At 42.0% G+C, this 14,358-nt stretch overlaps 1 protein-coding gene across 5 annotated transcripts in view; it reads left to right on the forward strand.

Annotated features, from left to right (window-relative positions):
- The window catches only part of YTHDF3 (YTH N6-methyladenosine RNA binding protein 3), a 110,180-nt gene extending 102,419 nt beyond the window's left edge, over window positions 1-7,761 (forward strand). For all 5 annotated transcript variants that reach the window (XR_003943392.1, XM_030215024.1, XM_030215031.1 and 2 more), the window contains one exon: window positions 7,031-7,761. Coding sequence is in view for 1 of the 5 variants with exons in the window: in XM_030215016.1 (XP_030070876.1) it covers window positions 7,031-7,054 (24 nt within the window). In the remaining 4 variants the exon portion in view is untranslated. The remainder of the gene's footprint in view (window positions 1-7,030) is intronic.
- The last annotated feature ends 6,597 nt before the right edge of the window (window positions 7,762-14,358 follow it).

Here is a 14,358-nt window from a genome sequence, read left to right on the forward strand (position 1 = left end):
AAAAAAAACTACACTTCTAGGGTTTAAAGTAAGTACGCAGCATGTAAGCTAGAAGTACATGGTATGTGTCATTGGATATAATTCTGTATGCAATTTTGTGCTCATTGTACTGTACTTAATGCAGTGTTACTTCCTAATTCTCTGAGGACAAGCATGCGTCAGTCTTCTCACAAATGGGTGACGCCAATACATCGCACAGTCTGGCATTTTGCCAAAGCTAAAAATAGAGCTTTGTGGAGCGCAAGCGCGAGTGTCTTCCCACCCATCGCACGAATGCGGTCTCTTCGGTTCTCTTTTTCCGCGTGAGAAGGTGCACTTTTTTTTTAACATCTCACTCACCCGGTCTTGAGATCTTTTTTTCAGTGCCTTTCAGCTATTTTTTGTTTCTTTTTCTGCAGGCTCCTTTATTTTGGCCTTTTTTCAAACCCGTCCCTTATTTTCCTTTTTAATTTTGCCCAGGTTTGTTTCCTTCTTTTTTTTTGACATCAGGCCGTTTTTAGGTCCTTACTTTGGGCGGGTTCTCCCTCTCTTTTTCCATGCCTTGACCTTTTTTTATGGCACAATCGAGTCGTTTAATTTAGCCAACAAGGTTTTCCCATCCATGTCCATGAAGATTCCCAGTGACTTCAAGCACTATACCCGGTGCAACCGGATTATCTTGGGGAAAGACATCCATTCTTGATGTCTGCAGTGCCTTGGGCCCAGCTATACCCTGCTGTGTTCTCTGTCTTCGCATGAAGAAGAGGATCCAGGTTTCCCAAGAGGCTCAACAAGAGAGGATTTTTGGAGCCAAGTCCGGTTCCTCTACGTTGGCATTGGGATAGTCCGTAAGCATGGCTGCTTTGAGATCTTTAAGCACTGGGAGCAGTGAGGCGTCGTGGGTCTCCACATGTCTCGATGCTTCCTGCTGTGCAGGCCCCCCGGGACCGTCCATTGTTGGACCCGACCCCCAAGACAACATGAGGATTCAACGACATCCTTGTCTGCCCCAAGGAGCCTTGGTGACACGCTTCGGGCGAAGGCCAAGAAGCATTGTCATCGGTCACCCTCAACACATGGTGCCGGGAGCTTCAGAGCGTATTAAGGATTCAGCACCCGAGAAGCATCGGGGCCGGGAAGATTGCTCTGCCTCCATACAGGAGGTGCTGATGCGCCTGTTTCCAAGCAGCCAAGATCCTGCTTCTGCGTCGACCCCAGTGGTTCTGCAACTTGCGCCTCAACCGGCACCCCAGCTTTTCCCGGTGTTGGCCTTCGATGAGTGCATCTGGGCCTTCTTGCTTCCAGAGCTGCTGGATGGGCTCATGCAATGGTGTGTCTCAGTATCGGGAGTGCTTGCACCTGCCATGGCTCCAGTTGTGGCCCCACCTGGCCCTCAGCCCACGGTCTCCGACACTGACGCCGCTTGTGGTCCCGGTGTCGACTGGCACTCAAGCCGGCACCCTCTTGACATTGGTGGAGGAAGCTTCACCGGAGTCAAGACGAGAGCTGACTTCTCAACACCACTCTCGAGGGCATGGTTCCTCGACATCGATGCAGGTTCGGTCTCCGAAATCCCATAGGAGGTATTGTCCGACACCAAGAAGGAGCACTCATGGGATTCAGAGGAGGATCCCAGACACTTCTTCTCTGATGAGTCTTATGGGAACCCTTCTGAACCCTCCCCTCCACCTGAAAGGAGATAGTCTCTGCCGGAGAGCCTTTCGTTTCCATCTTTTGTTAAGGAAATAGCTGATGCCATTCCATTTCATTTGGAAGTGGAAGATGAGCCCAGGGCCAAGATGCTCGAGGACCTGGACTACACATATCCTCCTAAGGAAGCTGTGACTGCTCCTCTCCACGAGGTACTAAAGGAAGTCTTCATCAGGATCTGGGAGTCCCTCTCTCGGTCCCTGTCATGTCCGAGAAGATTGGCACTCAGTATTGGATCCACTGTGAACCCGGTTTTGTAAGGACTTAGCTGCCTCACAATTCCATGGTGGTGGAGTCCGCTCTCAAAAGAGCTTGGAGTACTAGGGACTATGCCTCAGCGCCCCCAGGCAGAGAAGCTGGAAACCTGGATTCGTTTGGAAGGAAGATGTACCAGGCTTTAATGCTCATCACCCGCACACAGTCCTACCAGCTCTTCACGAGTGTCTATTTGTGAAAATTGGTGCAACAGCTGTTGGACTTGGTGAATATCCTCCTTCCAGAGTAGGCTGAGCCTTTTTGCCAGTTGGTCATGCAGCAGAAGGCATGTTGAAAGTTTTTGGCCTGGGGCACTTAAGACATTTTCAATGTAGCATCCAGTATAGCAATGAGCAGACTTTATGGCTGCATGTTTCTGACTTGGAACTCTCTGTTCAGCAGAGGTTGGCGAATGCTCCTTGCTTGGGGGGGGGGGGGGATAACCTTTTTGGAGAGAAGGTTGAGGAGGTCGCTGACCAAATCAAGAAGCATACTGATAAAATCTCTTCTTTCTCCCAGGCGCTTTCTGCATCCACCTCCTCATCTAGGAGGGTTTTTAGCAAGCCCAAGGAGCTGTCTCTACTACTAATTTAGGCGTAGGTACACTCCTTCAGCTCATCAGCCTACTCAGGCTCAGCCCCAGCGAGCTCATTCACATCATCAGCATACACCTAAGGCCCCTTACTGCTCCCCAGTCAAAGCAAGGGATGAGCTTTTGACTGGCTCCAGCATATCATAGCCATAGTAAAAGTATCCATCCTAGATGGGGGAGGCTAAAATTTTTTCGCCTGAGGTGGCATCTTATAACCTCCAACCTGTGGGTTCTTCAAATAGTCTGTCTCGGATATGCCCTCAGTAGGCATCTCAAATCTCCAAATTGCCCACCCAGAGCTCATGCATTCAGCTCTCAGCACAGACAGGTACTTGCAGAGGAACTCTCCGCCCTTCTGAAGCCCCATGAGGTTGAACCCTTTCTACCAGGGGAAGTAGGGCATGGATTCTATTCTAGTTACTTATGCGAAAGAAAACAGGGGGGATGCGTCCCATCATAGACCCAAGTACCTGAACAGATTTCTAGTCTGAGAAAATTTCAGGATGGTTTCCCTGGCACCCTTCTCCCAATGATTCAGAAACACGATTGGCTATGCTCTCTGGACTTAAAGGATGTTGAGCGATCTGGAATGCTCAAAAGGCTTTCAGAGATCGGCTGTCTCACCAAATTGTTCTCATTCAAACAGACAGGTTGCAATGTATTACACCAACAAGAAGGGGGGCACCGGATCAAACCCTCTGTGTCAGGAGGCCATCCGGATGTGGCATTGGGCTCGCCAGCATGGCATGTTCCTTCGAGCCACTTATCTGACTGGTGCAAACAACACCCTGGCCAACAGACTGAACAGGGTAATGCAACTGCACGAGTGGTCTCTCAAATGGGCATGGGCCTGCAAGATCTTCCAAGTGTGGGGCACCCCCTCAGTGGATCACATCCCAACCTCCAGTCTCTGGCTCTCATAGCTTGGATGTTGAGAGCCTAGAATTTGCTTCCTTGAGTCATTTGGAGGGTGTCTCCTGAGTCTTGCTGGCTTCCAGGAAAGGTTCCACTAAGAGGTGTTATCCTTTTAAATGGAAGAATTTTGCTGTTTGGTGTGAGAGCAAGGCCTTTGAGCCCCTTACTTGCCCTACACAGACCCTGCTTGAATACCTTCTACACTTAATCAGAATCTGGTCTCAAGACCAACTCTGTAAGGGTTCACCTTAGTGCAATTAGTGCTTATCAGTGTGTAGAAGGTAAACCCATCTCTGGACAGCCTTTAGTTGTTCGCTTCATGAGAGGTTTGCTTTTGTCAAAGCCCCCTGTCAAACTTCCACCAGTGTCATGGGATTTCAGTGTCGTTCTCACCCAGCTGATGAAAGCTCCTTTTGAGCCACTGAATTTCTGTCATCCGAAGTACTTGACCTGGAAGGTCGTTTTCTTGGTGGCTGTTATCTCAGCTTATAAGGTCAGTGAGCTTCATAGCTCATAGGGTAGGGTAGTGGATTCATCTTATACTAAGTTTCATCACAACAGAGTAGTCCTCTGCACGCATCCTAAGTTCCTGCCGAAGGTGGTGTCGGAGTTCCGTCTGAACCAGTCGATTATCTTGCCAACATTCTTTCCCCTACCTTATGCCCTTCCTGGTGAGCAGCTTGCACACCCTGGATTTGCAAGAAAGCATTGGCCTTCTACATGGATCGGACAAGGCCCCACATTCAGTCCGCCCAGCTTTTTGTTTCTTTTGATCCCATGAGGATGGGGGTCACCATCGGGAAATGCACCATTTCAATTTGGCTGGCAGATTGTTTTTCCTTCACATGCCCAGGCTAGGCTGGCTTTGAAGGGTCATGTCACGACTCATAATGTCAGAGCCATTGCTGCATCGGTAGCCCACTTGAAGTCAGCCTTCATTGAAGAGATTTGCAAGGTTTCGACGTGGTATTCAGCTGGATACCTGACATGACAGTCGGTTTGGGCAGTCAGTGTTGCAGAATTTGTTTGGGGTCTAGAATTCAACTCCACCCACCTAGACCTGTTTTATTCTGTTCCAGGCTACACTGTCATTCAGATTGTATATAGTTTCAGGTTCATCTGTGTTATGTCCTCACTTTTGCAAGGCCCAGTTGACCAGTGTTTGTTGTTTTGGGTGAGCCTGGATGCTAGGGATTCCCCACTTTTGAGAATATAGAAGCCTGCTTTTCCTTGGTGAAAGTGAAGATACTTAACCTGTAGCAGGTATTCTCTGAGGACAGCATATTCTCGCAGTCCCTCCCACCTTCCCTTGGAGTTGTCTTCGTTGTTAGATTTACTTTATTTTTTGCTTTAGTATTAAACTGAAGAGACTGCGTTCGTGTGATGGGCAGGAAGGCATTCGCACATGCGCGGTGGAGCATGGCTCGTTCTCCACAAAGCTCTATTTTTAGTTTTTGGCAAAATGCTGGACTGGGCAACGTGGATCGGCATTACCCACTTCTGAGAAAATGAAGCCTGCTGTCCTTAGAGAATACCTGCTACAGGTAAGTATCTTCGCTTTAGCGCTAATATTGCTTGTTACATGGAAGGAAGTAACCCACTGCACTAAGCTGTGTTTTGTCAGGCTGATGTAATAATCTCTCTGTAGAGAGAAACACATACTGTTTCCGAGGTTAGTAGAGGAAAATATTGATTTCAGGATGAAAATACTGAGTAATTATTATATTTCAGGAGGGCAGGAGTTAGCTTCCTACCTCCTTTAGGAGCTGATAAGAAGCAAATACGGACACTAAAGGCCAATAGCGCTGTACTAATGCCAGCGTTTGCTATCGCCCTGTGATCAGAGTCAGGCTGTGACCGCAGATAGCATTCAGATGCATGCTAAACTTATTCCTCCCAGTGCTCGGCGTTACGGTTTCCAGAGCATTAGGGAGCAATGAGAAGTCCTGTCCAGCATGCATTTGCATCACCCTCCCCCCCCCCCAATAAAATCAAAGCTCCCCCCCCCCAAATTACCCCGACCCCACCCCAAGCAAGCGACAGGGGGCTGGAGGTCTAATGGATCTCCAGTCACCCTCCCCCCTGACACAAGCTCACAGTGGATCGCCAGCCCCCCTGACCCCCTCACACCTAATAAAAAGAAGCCCTGATTGCCAGTGGTCACACACACTCCCTCCTCTCTTCAGCACTGCCTTGAAAATGGCAGGGCATAGCCCTGCCCAGTGCATCCTGGGATGCACTGGGCAGGACTTCACTACCATAAAGGGAGAAACTCTTTAAAGGTAGTGAAGCCCTTTCCAGTGTATCCCAGGATGCACTGAGCAGGGCTGGGCACTGCCATTTTCAAAGTGGCGCTGAGGAGAGGAAGGAGTGTGCTACTTCCTCCTCCACCACTAAGGTATGGAGGGAGAATGGGTCTACTAGCCTACCAGGTGGGGGGGGGGGGGGGGGGGGGTTGCGATTTCGGCCCACTGGGCCACCATGGCTGCTTTTTTTTATTGGATGCAAGGGGGGCTGGAGATGCCCCCCCACCCCACCAGTGAGATTGGGGAGGTGGGCAGGACTTCACTACCATAAAGGGAGAAACTCTTTAAAGGTAGTGAAGCCCTTTCCAGTGTATCCCAGGATGCACTGAGCAGGGCTGGGCACTGCCATTTTCAAAGCGGCGCTGAGGAGAGGAAGGAGTGTGCTACTTCCTCCTCCACCACTAAGGTATGGAGGGAGAATGGGTCTACTAGCCTACCAGGTGGGGGGGGGGGGGGGGGGGGGGGGGGGTTGCGATTTCGGCCCACTGGGCCACCATGGCTGCTTTTTTTTATTGGATGCAAGGGGGGCTGGAGATGCCCCCCCACCCCACCAGTGAGATTGGGGAGGGGGGGGGACAGAAGGTCCGCTGGACCTCTAGACCTCCAGCTCCTGTGTCGCTGGCTTAGGGTGGGGGTTTGGGGAACACTAGACCACCAGAGCCTTTCAGTTGTAAGGGGGTCTGGGGCAGGTCCCATGGACCCCTCAGCCCCTGTGTTTGACTTGTCCGTGCTTTTGACAGACTAGACCTGTCAAACAAGTGCGGGAGGATTGTGCTCAGGCACAGTCTTCCCACACTTTTACCCTATGATCAGAAATAATAGCGTGCTTAAATTTGCATGCTATTATCTCTGATCATAGGGACGGTAAAGCCCTGTGCTATTTCAGCGCTATTTTTAGAGTGCTGTTTGAAACAGCGCAGGGCTTTTGATCATCTGCACCTTAGGTTGATAATGTTTGGTACTGCTTAGAAAATATATAAAGAATTTAATGCTATCACATCAGCTTTACTGGTCTGCTGCCATGTGATTTTTTTCACGTCATTGTTTGTGTACAAATGTTTATGTATACATATATTCCTCCAACTTCTTATTTATTTATTTGGATTTTGCTCACACCTTTTTCAGTAGTAGCTCAAGGTGAGTTAAATTCAGGTACACTGGACTTGTAGATTTAAATGACTTTTTTTTTAGCATTGCTGATTCAAGTCTAGTGAATTGTATTCTGAAATATTTGCCTCACCTAATTCATTTTATTTTTCTCTTTATTTTCCAGGAGAAAAATAGAAGCAAACAGTAATTGAATGGAAATATTCTGCTGGAATTAAAACACTAATAATGTAGACCTTGGAAATGCCTAATATGTCGAAGATGACGTTAAAGCTTTTTTTTTTCCTGCTTAAAGTGACATCTTTGAAGACTTAAACATAACATTGGACTTTTCTTGTAATGGTCCTCATCTGTGCATCTGCTCTTTTATGCTCATCAAACACACTTGAGGATTGTAACTTCATCAAGCACTTTCTTGTCCTGAAGCTTTTACCAGTGTCTGCTGTCTTTTGTAATTATGCATCCTAGCTACAGCACAGGAGACAGGACAAATGCAAGGATCATTAAGTTTAACTACTAACAAATAACCGTTAAAAACATGGTGATGACTTACATTGCTTTCAATCTTTGATTTTTCTTTGTGGTCTTTTTTTTTTGTTGGCAATTTAATTTTAGCAATTTAATAGATTGAAATGAATATACCAAATCATGCTATATACTTAGCTCTGGATTAAAAAATCTGAATGTTCATGTAATATTTTATTGTAGTAAGTTTAATATAAGAATTCACCTTCAGATGCAGCTTAGCCATATCAAAAGCAACATGATATACTTGCAGATTACATTTGGATAAGATTCCCCTCCTTTCTAACTGGTTGGTTAAGAAACTACTAATTTCCAGGTTAGTGAGCCTTACCAATTCAATGCACACTGCTTTATATTTTTTTCTGTAATCTGTATACTGAAAAAGTGCATTTGTCTGAGGAATCTTTTTAATACCACTCAATGAAATCTGTGTTTTCAGTAAATGTACCTCAGTCTAATAGAGACATTTAAGGACCTTTATAACAACATTTTGAAACAAAATTCTCAGTTCCTATTTCTGGGCTTTGCAAGCCTGATGGATTGCTATCATGAAAAATGACAATGTACCTGGGCAATTCACTAGCTAAATAAACATAATTCTTGTTTAGCAAGCCTTTACTCCATGTTTTTATAACTTTTTCCACTTTTCATTTTGGATTAACACTCCTACCCTGATTTGTACCCTGATCATTGATAAAAATGTCTTTTATAAATGTCATGTATTCTGATTGATCACAATTATAAACATATGTGTTTGAGGCAGCATTCGTGTTTGGATTATTCATATGCTAAAAGTGTTAAGCAAATTACTTTTCTTAAGGTATTTCTGTGCAATTGAACAGTCGGGTAAAGACGTTCTGCTTGTTTAAGGAGACATTTGTACAATCAAAAATGTCAACAAACTGTATTAACTCATTTGACTGCTTAATATGCTGAACATTCTGTGCTAGCTCCATGGATAGCTTTCTCTTTTTAGAACAGTAATGAAGGGAGATGATATGTGAAAGCTTAAAATAGATTTAGAATGTTGGAATGTATGTGCAGCCCCTAAACACTCTGCAAAAATGTTCATATCTTGTTTGGTAACTATTTGCAACAGCATTTAATGGTCACCAATTTTATTGATAAAACAGGTGCAGGGAGGAGGTTTCAATATGATTTTTGAAATTATTTTAGGCAATCCAGCAGTGTGCACGGTGTTAATATTTTTCTCTTACATTAACATGCATGAACTGTTTTTGATATATACCTTTGCATTAATGGCACTTATTTTTTTTCTGAGATTTTGTTATCTATTTTTAGCCTTTAAAATATAGTGGGAAGACAAGTATTTATTGTCATAATTTTGGGGTTTACTCTGGTTTCTGATTTAGAGTATAGAGTTTCCCCATTGCTAGATTTGATTTCCTTGTAATACTGTAATGGAAAGCTGTGACAGGTTTTCACTAAAAGTGTCTGTCATTGATATGGTGTACCACATAAAGCACATACTTTTAACATATACATAGGATTTGATATTGGTGTTATAAGCAGTACTGCATTTAAGAAAAATTACTATCTGGTTTATCTCGTGGTGGTATAATTTGATTGAAAATCCATAAATTCTGAATTATATAAATCTGAAAACTCAGGAATTCTGGAGTGAAGATTTTCAAAAATTAAAAAGGAGGAGGCTTACTTATTTATCCTCATTTCTAAAACAAAGACCTTATACTTGTAATAGTGGTTTATTCCTGTAAGTCTGTGGGGGGAAAAAGAGGTTTCAAACGTTCATTCCCCTTATGTGGAAGAGATCTTTGTGTCAGTTCTAAAATGTGTGTCATAACATTTGGGTATGACCTCTGGTATGTGTATGTCACTTTTTATTTTATTACTGTAAAATCATTTCTACAAGAACTTACTTTATCAGTGGCTGAGTTACAAATATGTCTCTTCTACTAGAGAGTGTATATTTCAAATGGAGTCATATATACCACTACCTTCCCTTAATTAACATGAACAAAAACAATTTTCAGCTTGACACAAGTGAAAGACCTTTTAGAAATATTAGTTGTGTATCACATCTATTTACATAGGAGAATCAGATATATTATAATGAACTCATTGCTGTTGGGGGTTATATATAGTTCAGCTCCCATACATATGTAGCCATTAATGAGGGAACAATCAATATGTAGCACCTTATGATAATGCATTATTTCTTATATTTGCAAGTGTTTGGGAGCTGATGAAATGTGCAATGAATGGAAATACTAGAGAACATCAGTGTTGGTATCTATCCCCATTCTGCACAATTTTTAGCAGGCAGCATCAGTTTTTCTGTGGGGAACTGATAAAGGACGAGCAAAGGTGGTCCAAGGAAGGAGAACATAAGAGTAGCCATACTGGGTCAGACCAATGGTCCATCTAGCCCAGTATCCTGTTTTCCAAGCAGTGGCCAAGCCAGGTCACAACTACCTGGCAGAAATCCAAATCGTGGCAACACTCCATACTATAAATCCCAGGGCAAGCAGTTGCTTTCCATGTCTGTCTCAATAGCAGACTATGGACTTTTCCTCCAGGAATTTGTCCAAACCTTTTTTAAACCCAGATAAGCTAACCGCTGTTGCCACATCCTCCGGCAAAGCGTTCCAGAAGAGGAACAACCAATAATGCTTAAAAAAGGTTCATTAAAGAAAGACCCGACTTGGCCAAGTTTTGGCCACTGCCCACATCAGGGGTCATCAGATTCAGCAATATAAAATTAAGTAATCACATAAATAGGCAAAAGACTTCTTCCGAAGTGATTGGCGGCAAGTGATTGGGATTATCTCTTCAGAAGACATCTTTACCTGTTCATGTGATTACTTAATTTTATATTGAGGAATCTGATGACCCCCTGATGCAGGCAGGTGCCAAAACCTGGCCAAGTCGGATCTTTCTTCAGTAAACCTTTTTGTAAGCATTATTGGTTGTTCCTCCTTCCATGGACCACCTTTTGCTGCTATTCATTCACTTGTTGATTTCTACAGAGGTTTATCTCCTTTTTTTTTTCTGCCTGTAGGGAACTGAAGCAAACATTTTATGTAAGTTTTAATCTATTACTACTACTACTACAAATCATTTCTATAGCGCTACCATCTATTGTGCATACCTATAAAAACAGTGCAACTTTACAGCCTAGATTGGATGCTGTACTTGACCTGGTTATTTAAGATTGTTAATTCCCTTGTGTTTAAAAAAAATTGCTTATCTGGTCTTTTATTCATAATGTAGTTTCTTAATTTGATTTTTGTTTGCCAACTAGCCTTATATCCTGAAGTAATATTTAGAGAAACAAGGAAAACCTTTTACTTTCCTTTATTTGTATTCTGAATTATGCCTTGTAATATTGCATAGTCAAAGGAAATGAATAAAATTGCTTGCCTTTTCTCATTACAAAAGTTTGAGGCTATTCAGATTATGCTGGTGGTGGTTTACATGAATAACAGTTCAATTGCTTAGGTGAGCCTTCTTGTTACAGAGGCCTTGCCATTGGTGCTTTGCTTCCCTTATGAGTGTTTCAATAAAATGTTAACATTACAAACTATTGATGTTTTCATTTTACATTATCTGTTTAATGTATGGAACAGTTTCTTTATTTTACACTCTTGGTAAATAATAGCTAATCTAGTGATCACCATATTGGGATAAGATCTTTGTTATTAAACAGCTGAATAAATGGTAATGCAGACATGTATTGCATTTTTAAAACATGTAGTGGCCATGTCCATGTATTACATTTTTAAAACACTACATGTTTAAACATGTAGTGGCCATGCTCAATCATTGCATGGCAGCAGCATTAGCATTCTGTGGGTACCAGTCTGATTACCTGTTAAGAACTTTTGCCATGAAAACTGGGTTATAGAATGTTTAGAATGAGCAAATTTTAGCAAGGGGAAACATTGGTGGCCACAAATTGAGTTTCAGCTTCAAAACGTCTTTTACAAATGGCATCCTTTTCTCCTGACATGGCTTTCACCCATGTTCCTAAAAATCTGCATTTTTAACTCTAAGATAATGTATTCAGGCAATTGTGCCCGACTCTGAAAAGTACTGCAGCCTTGAGTTGTCAGATAAAAACTTTATTAAAGCGAAGCTCAGATTTAGTTGCAATGAATTAACTTATTTTTGTTTTAGTTTTTGTAATTTTTTTTTTGGTGATGTATTTCAAGTATTTTATTTATACACTTTTTGATCTGCTCATCCATTTTTGTTCTAAGTGTATTACAACAATAGCAATATAAAAAAATAAAATACATAAACTATATCACTATACACTGAAAACAATAATAATATTTAACTACCTAAAACACAATGAAATAAAAAGCTTGTGTAAAAATAAAGACTGTTTTCTCAAATGCTTCCATAAAAGAAGGCATTACTTTTTTTTTCCCTAAAAGCCAGCAGATTCTTCACTGGGCATAACGTAAGTGGTAACTTGTTCTTCAAATTTTGGACTTGTTGCAAAAAAAGCATAAGCACATGCCTTAACATCAAAACATTTTAAATGCAAGAACTGTTGAATAATTTATTAGACTCACAAAAAACAGTGACGGTGACAAAGAAATGCACAGATGATGCTTCCAAATGTCTTGTCCAACAAACAAGACTCAACATGTATTAGACTCACAAAAAACTGCGAAGGTGACAGAAGCATCATCTGTACATTTCTTTCAAAGTGTCTAGTCCAACAAACAAGACTCAACACGGCTGGCTGTGTTTCGGCCTATCTAGCCTGCCTCAGGAGTCTCCAAACATTGTCTATCTGATCATGAAAGACCACTATGGAACAGTGTGCTGTAAAATATGTCCATCTTTAACGATAGCCTTGGCAGGAACTGCTACATGCCAGGAATACGTAACTATGCTAAGTACCGCTTTGTAATACTTACATCAAAGCGTCCATAGTCTAAAACCAACCATATCGTATGAGATGGATTATATAACAAATGGACAGGCTAAAATGATTTAGATCTTCCTTTAAGGTTATACATGGCAATTAAATAAACTGGCATTTAGAGGAACATACCACTTATGAACATCAAAGGTCCCATTAATCGACAGGCACCTAACTGCAAGGGGGGGGCATACACATAGGCAGACGATGAGCATGTCTCCCATAAATTATGCGCTTCAGTTGGTGCACTTAGCTACACCAATTTATTCCTGCAGTTGACAGGCATAAGAGGGCATGTCTATGCCAAAATATGCTAGTATTCTATAACTGTATCTTGGCAGTAAGAAGCTGTTATAAAATTGGCACTATACATGCAGCATTTGGGCGCCTAAACTGAGGTGCCAATTTATAGAATTTCCCCTATAAAAATTAGTCACTACAGAAATTTGATGTGCTAATCAATGAGAAGTCAATGTAAGGTGCATACATTATTATTATTAACATTTGTATAGCGCTACCAGATGCAAGCAGCGCTGAACACCTGACAGTCCCTGCTCAATAGAGCTTACAATCTAAAATAATACAGATAAGACAATTAAGGGTGAGAAGGAACAAGGGGAGGCAATTGAGTAGTGGCTAGGAGCCAAAAGCAGTGGTGAAAAGGTGGGTTTTCAGCATAGATTTGAAAACAGGTAGAGATGGAGCTAGACGTATATGTCAATATGTTTCTACATGGTCAGAAGTCTAGTGTCAGCCTTTAGGACCAGTGTTAAGACTAAAAAAAATCTGACAAATCTATATAATGCTGTTTTGTTCATAGGAAATAATTCTGTTAACTTTTTATGTGAAATTTCATAGATAGCTTACTGCCAATGGAAATTTTGGGTCAAGCCTGATTTGTAGCCTTGTACATTTTTCACATTTTGTTTGAAAAATATAATTAGGGCTTCTGTCCTTGGGTGTTAATTGGCAACATGATCATTTATTTTCAGCTAATTAGGGATTCTTTGAGGGTACAAAGTTTTTCTGCCACAGGTAATATTGCTGGATACCTCTTTCAGTGAAATCAAACATGTATGTTTGTGTTACTTAGTAGTAGTCAGCATAGAAAAGGCGGAGTAGAGGATGGAAGACAACCCAGGGAAGTGGTGTGAGAGCACTAGGCAAAACAGTGGGGTTTTTTTTTTAATGTTTATTTAATAACCACCTATATAAATGTTTTGCAGCAGAGTTGTTGATTCTCTAAAACCTAAAGGAGTACTCAGCATAATTCAAAAGGCATTTAACCTGTGTTTGTTCATGACTGGAATAGAGGCATTAGGAGTCTTCAAATAACACAGGTAAACAAGGGTGTGCATGGTTATTCACAATTAAATCCTGAAGTGAAGTCTTTTTAATCACAAGCCTTCTGAAGGTAAGGGGATTTATCCCTCAAGAGAGCAAAGTAAACACTTGTTTCTTGTCGCAGAAGGTTCATGGATTTGAGTGCATCAAGTTTACTATAAAGTGTACCAAATTACATGCTATCTGAATTATGAAGAGCAGCATCCTGTTGTTACTAACATTGATAGCCAGCAAGGAATAGTCCAGAAGCATTCCTTGTCACCATTAAGGCAAGCTGAAAATAGTTGCCCCCCTGTCTACTAAGCCATGCTAGCGCCGACACAGCCCATTCACTTTGAATAGGCTGTGTTGGCATTGCCGCATGGCTTAGTAAACGGGAGGGGGGAGAGTTGTGAGCCCAGTAGGGATAGAGAAAGTACCTGCATATAACAAATGGAAACTGCTTGTACCACAGAAAAGCTGTATATTAAATCCCATTACCCTTACCCTTAAGATGGTAATATAAAAGAACTTGAACAGGAAAGTGTATATAAATTAAATAGAATTAGAAGAAATTGCAACAATCCAGCTCAAATTATTGATATAGTATATAAGCAAATAATACTATAGAAGATTAAATTTGATATTGCAAAGGGCTTTATTAAGATATAAATGTCAATCAGCACTCTTACATCTTTGGAATTGTAGACTAGCTTCAACAAGAT

This window comes from Microcaecilia unicolor, chromosome 1 (assembly GCF_901765095.1).
Source record: "Microcaecilia unicolor chromosome 1, aMicUni1.1, whole genome shotgun sequence".
Taxonomy (NCBI): Eukaryota; Metazoa; Chordata; class Amphibia; order Gymnophiona; family Siphonopidae; genus Microcaecilia; species Microcaecilia unicolor.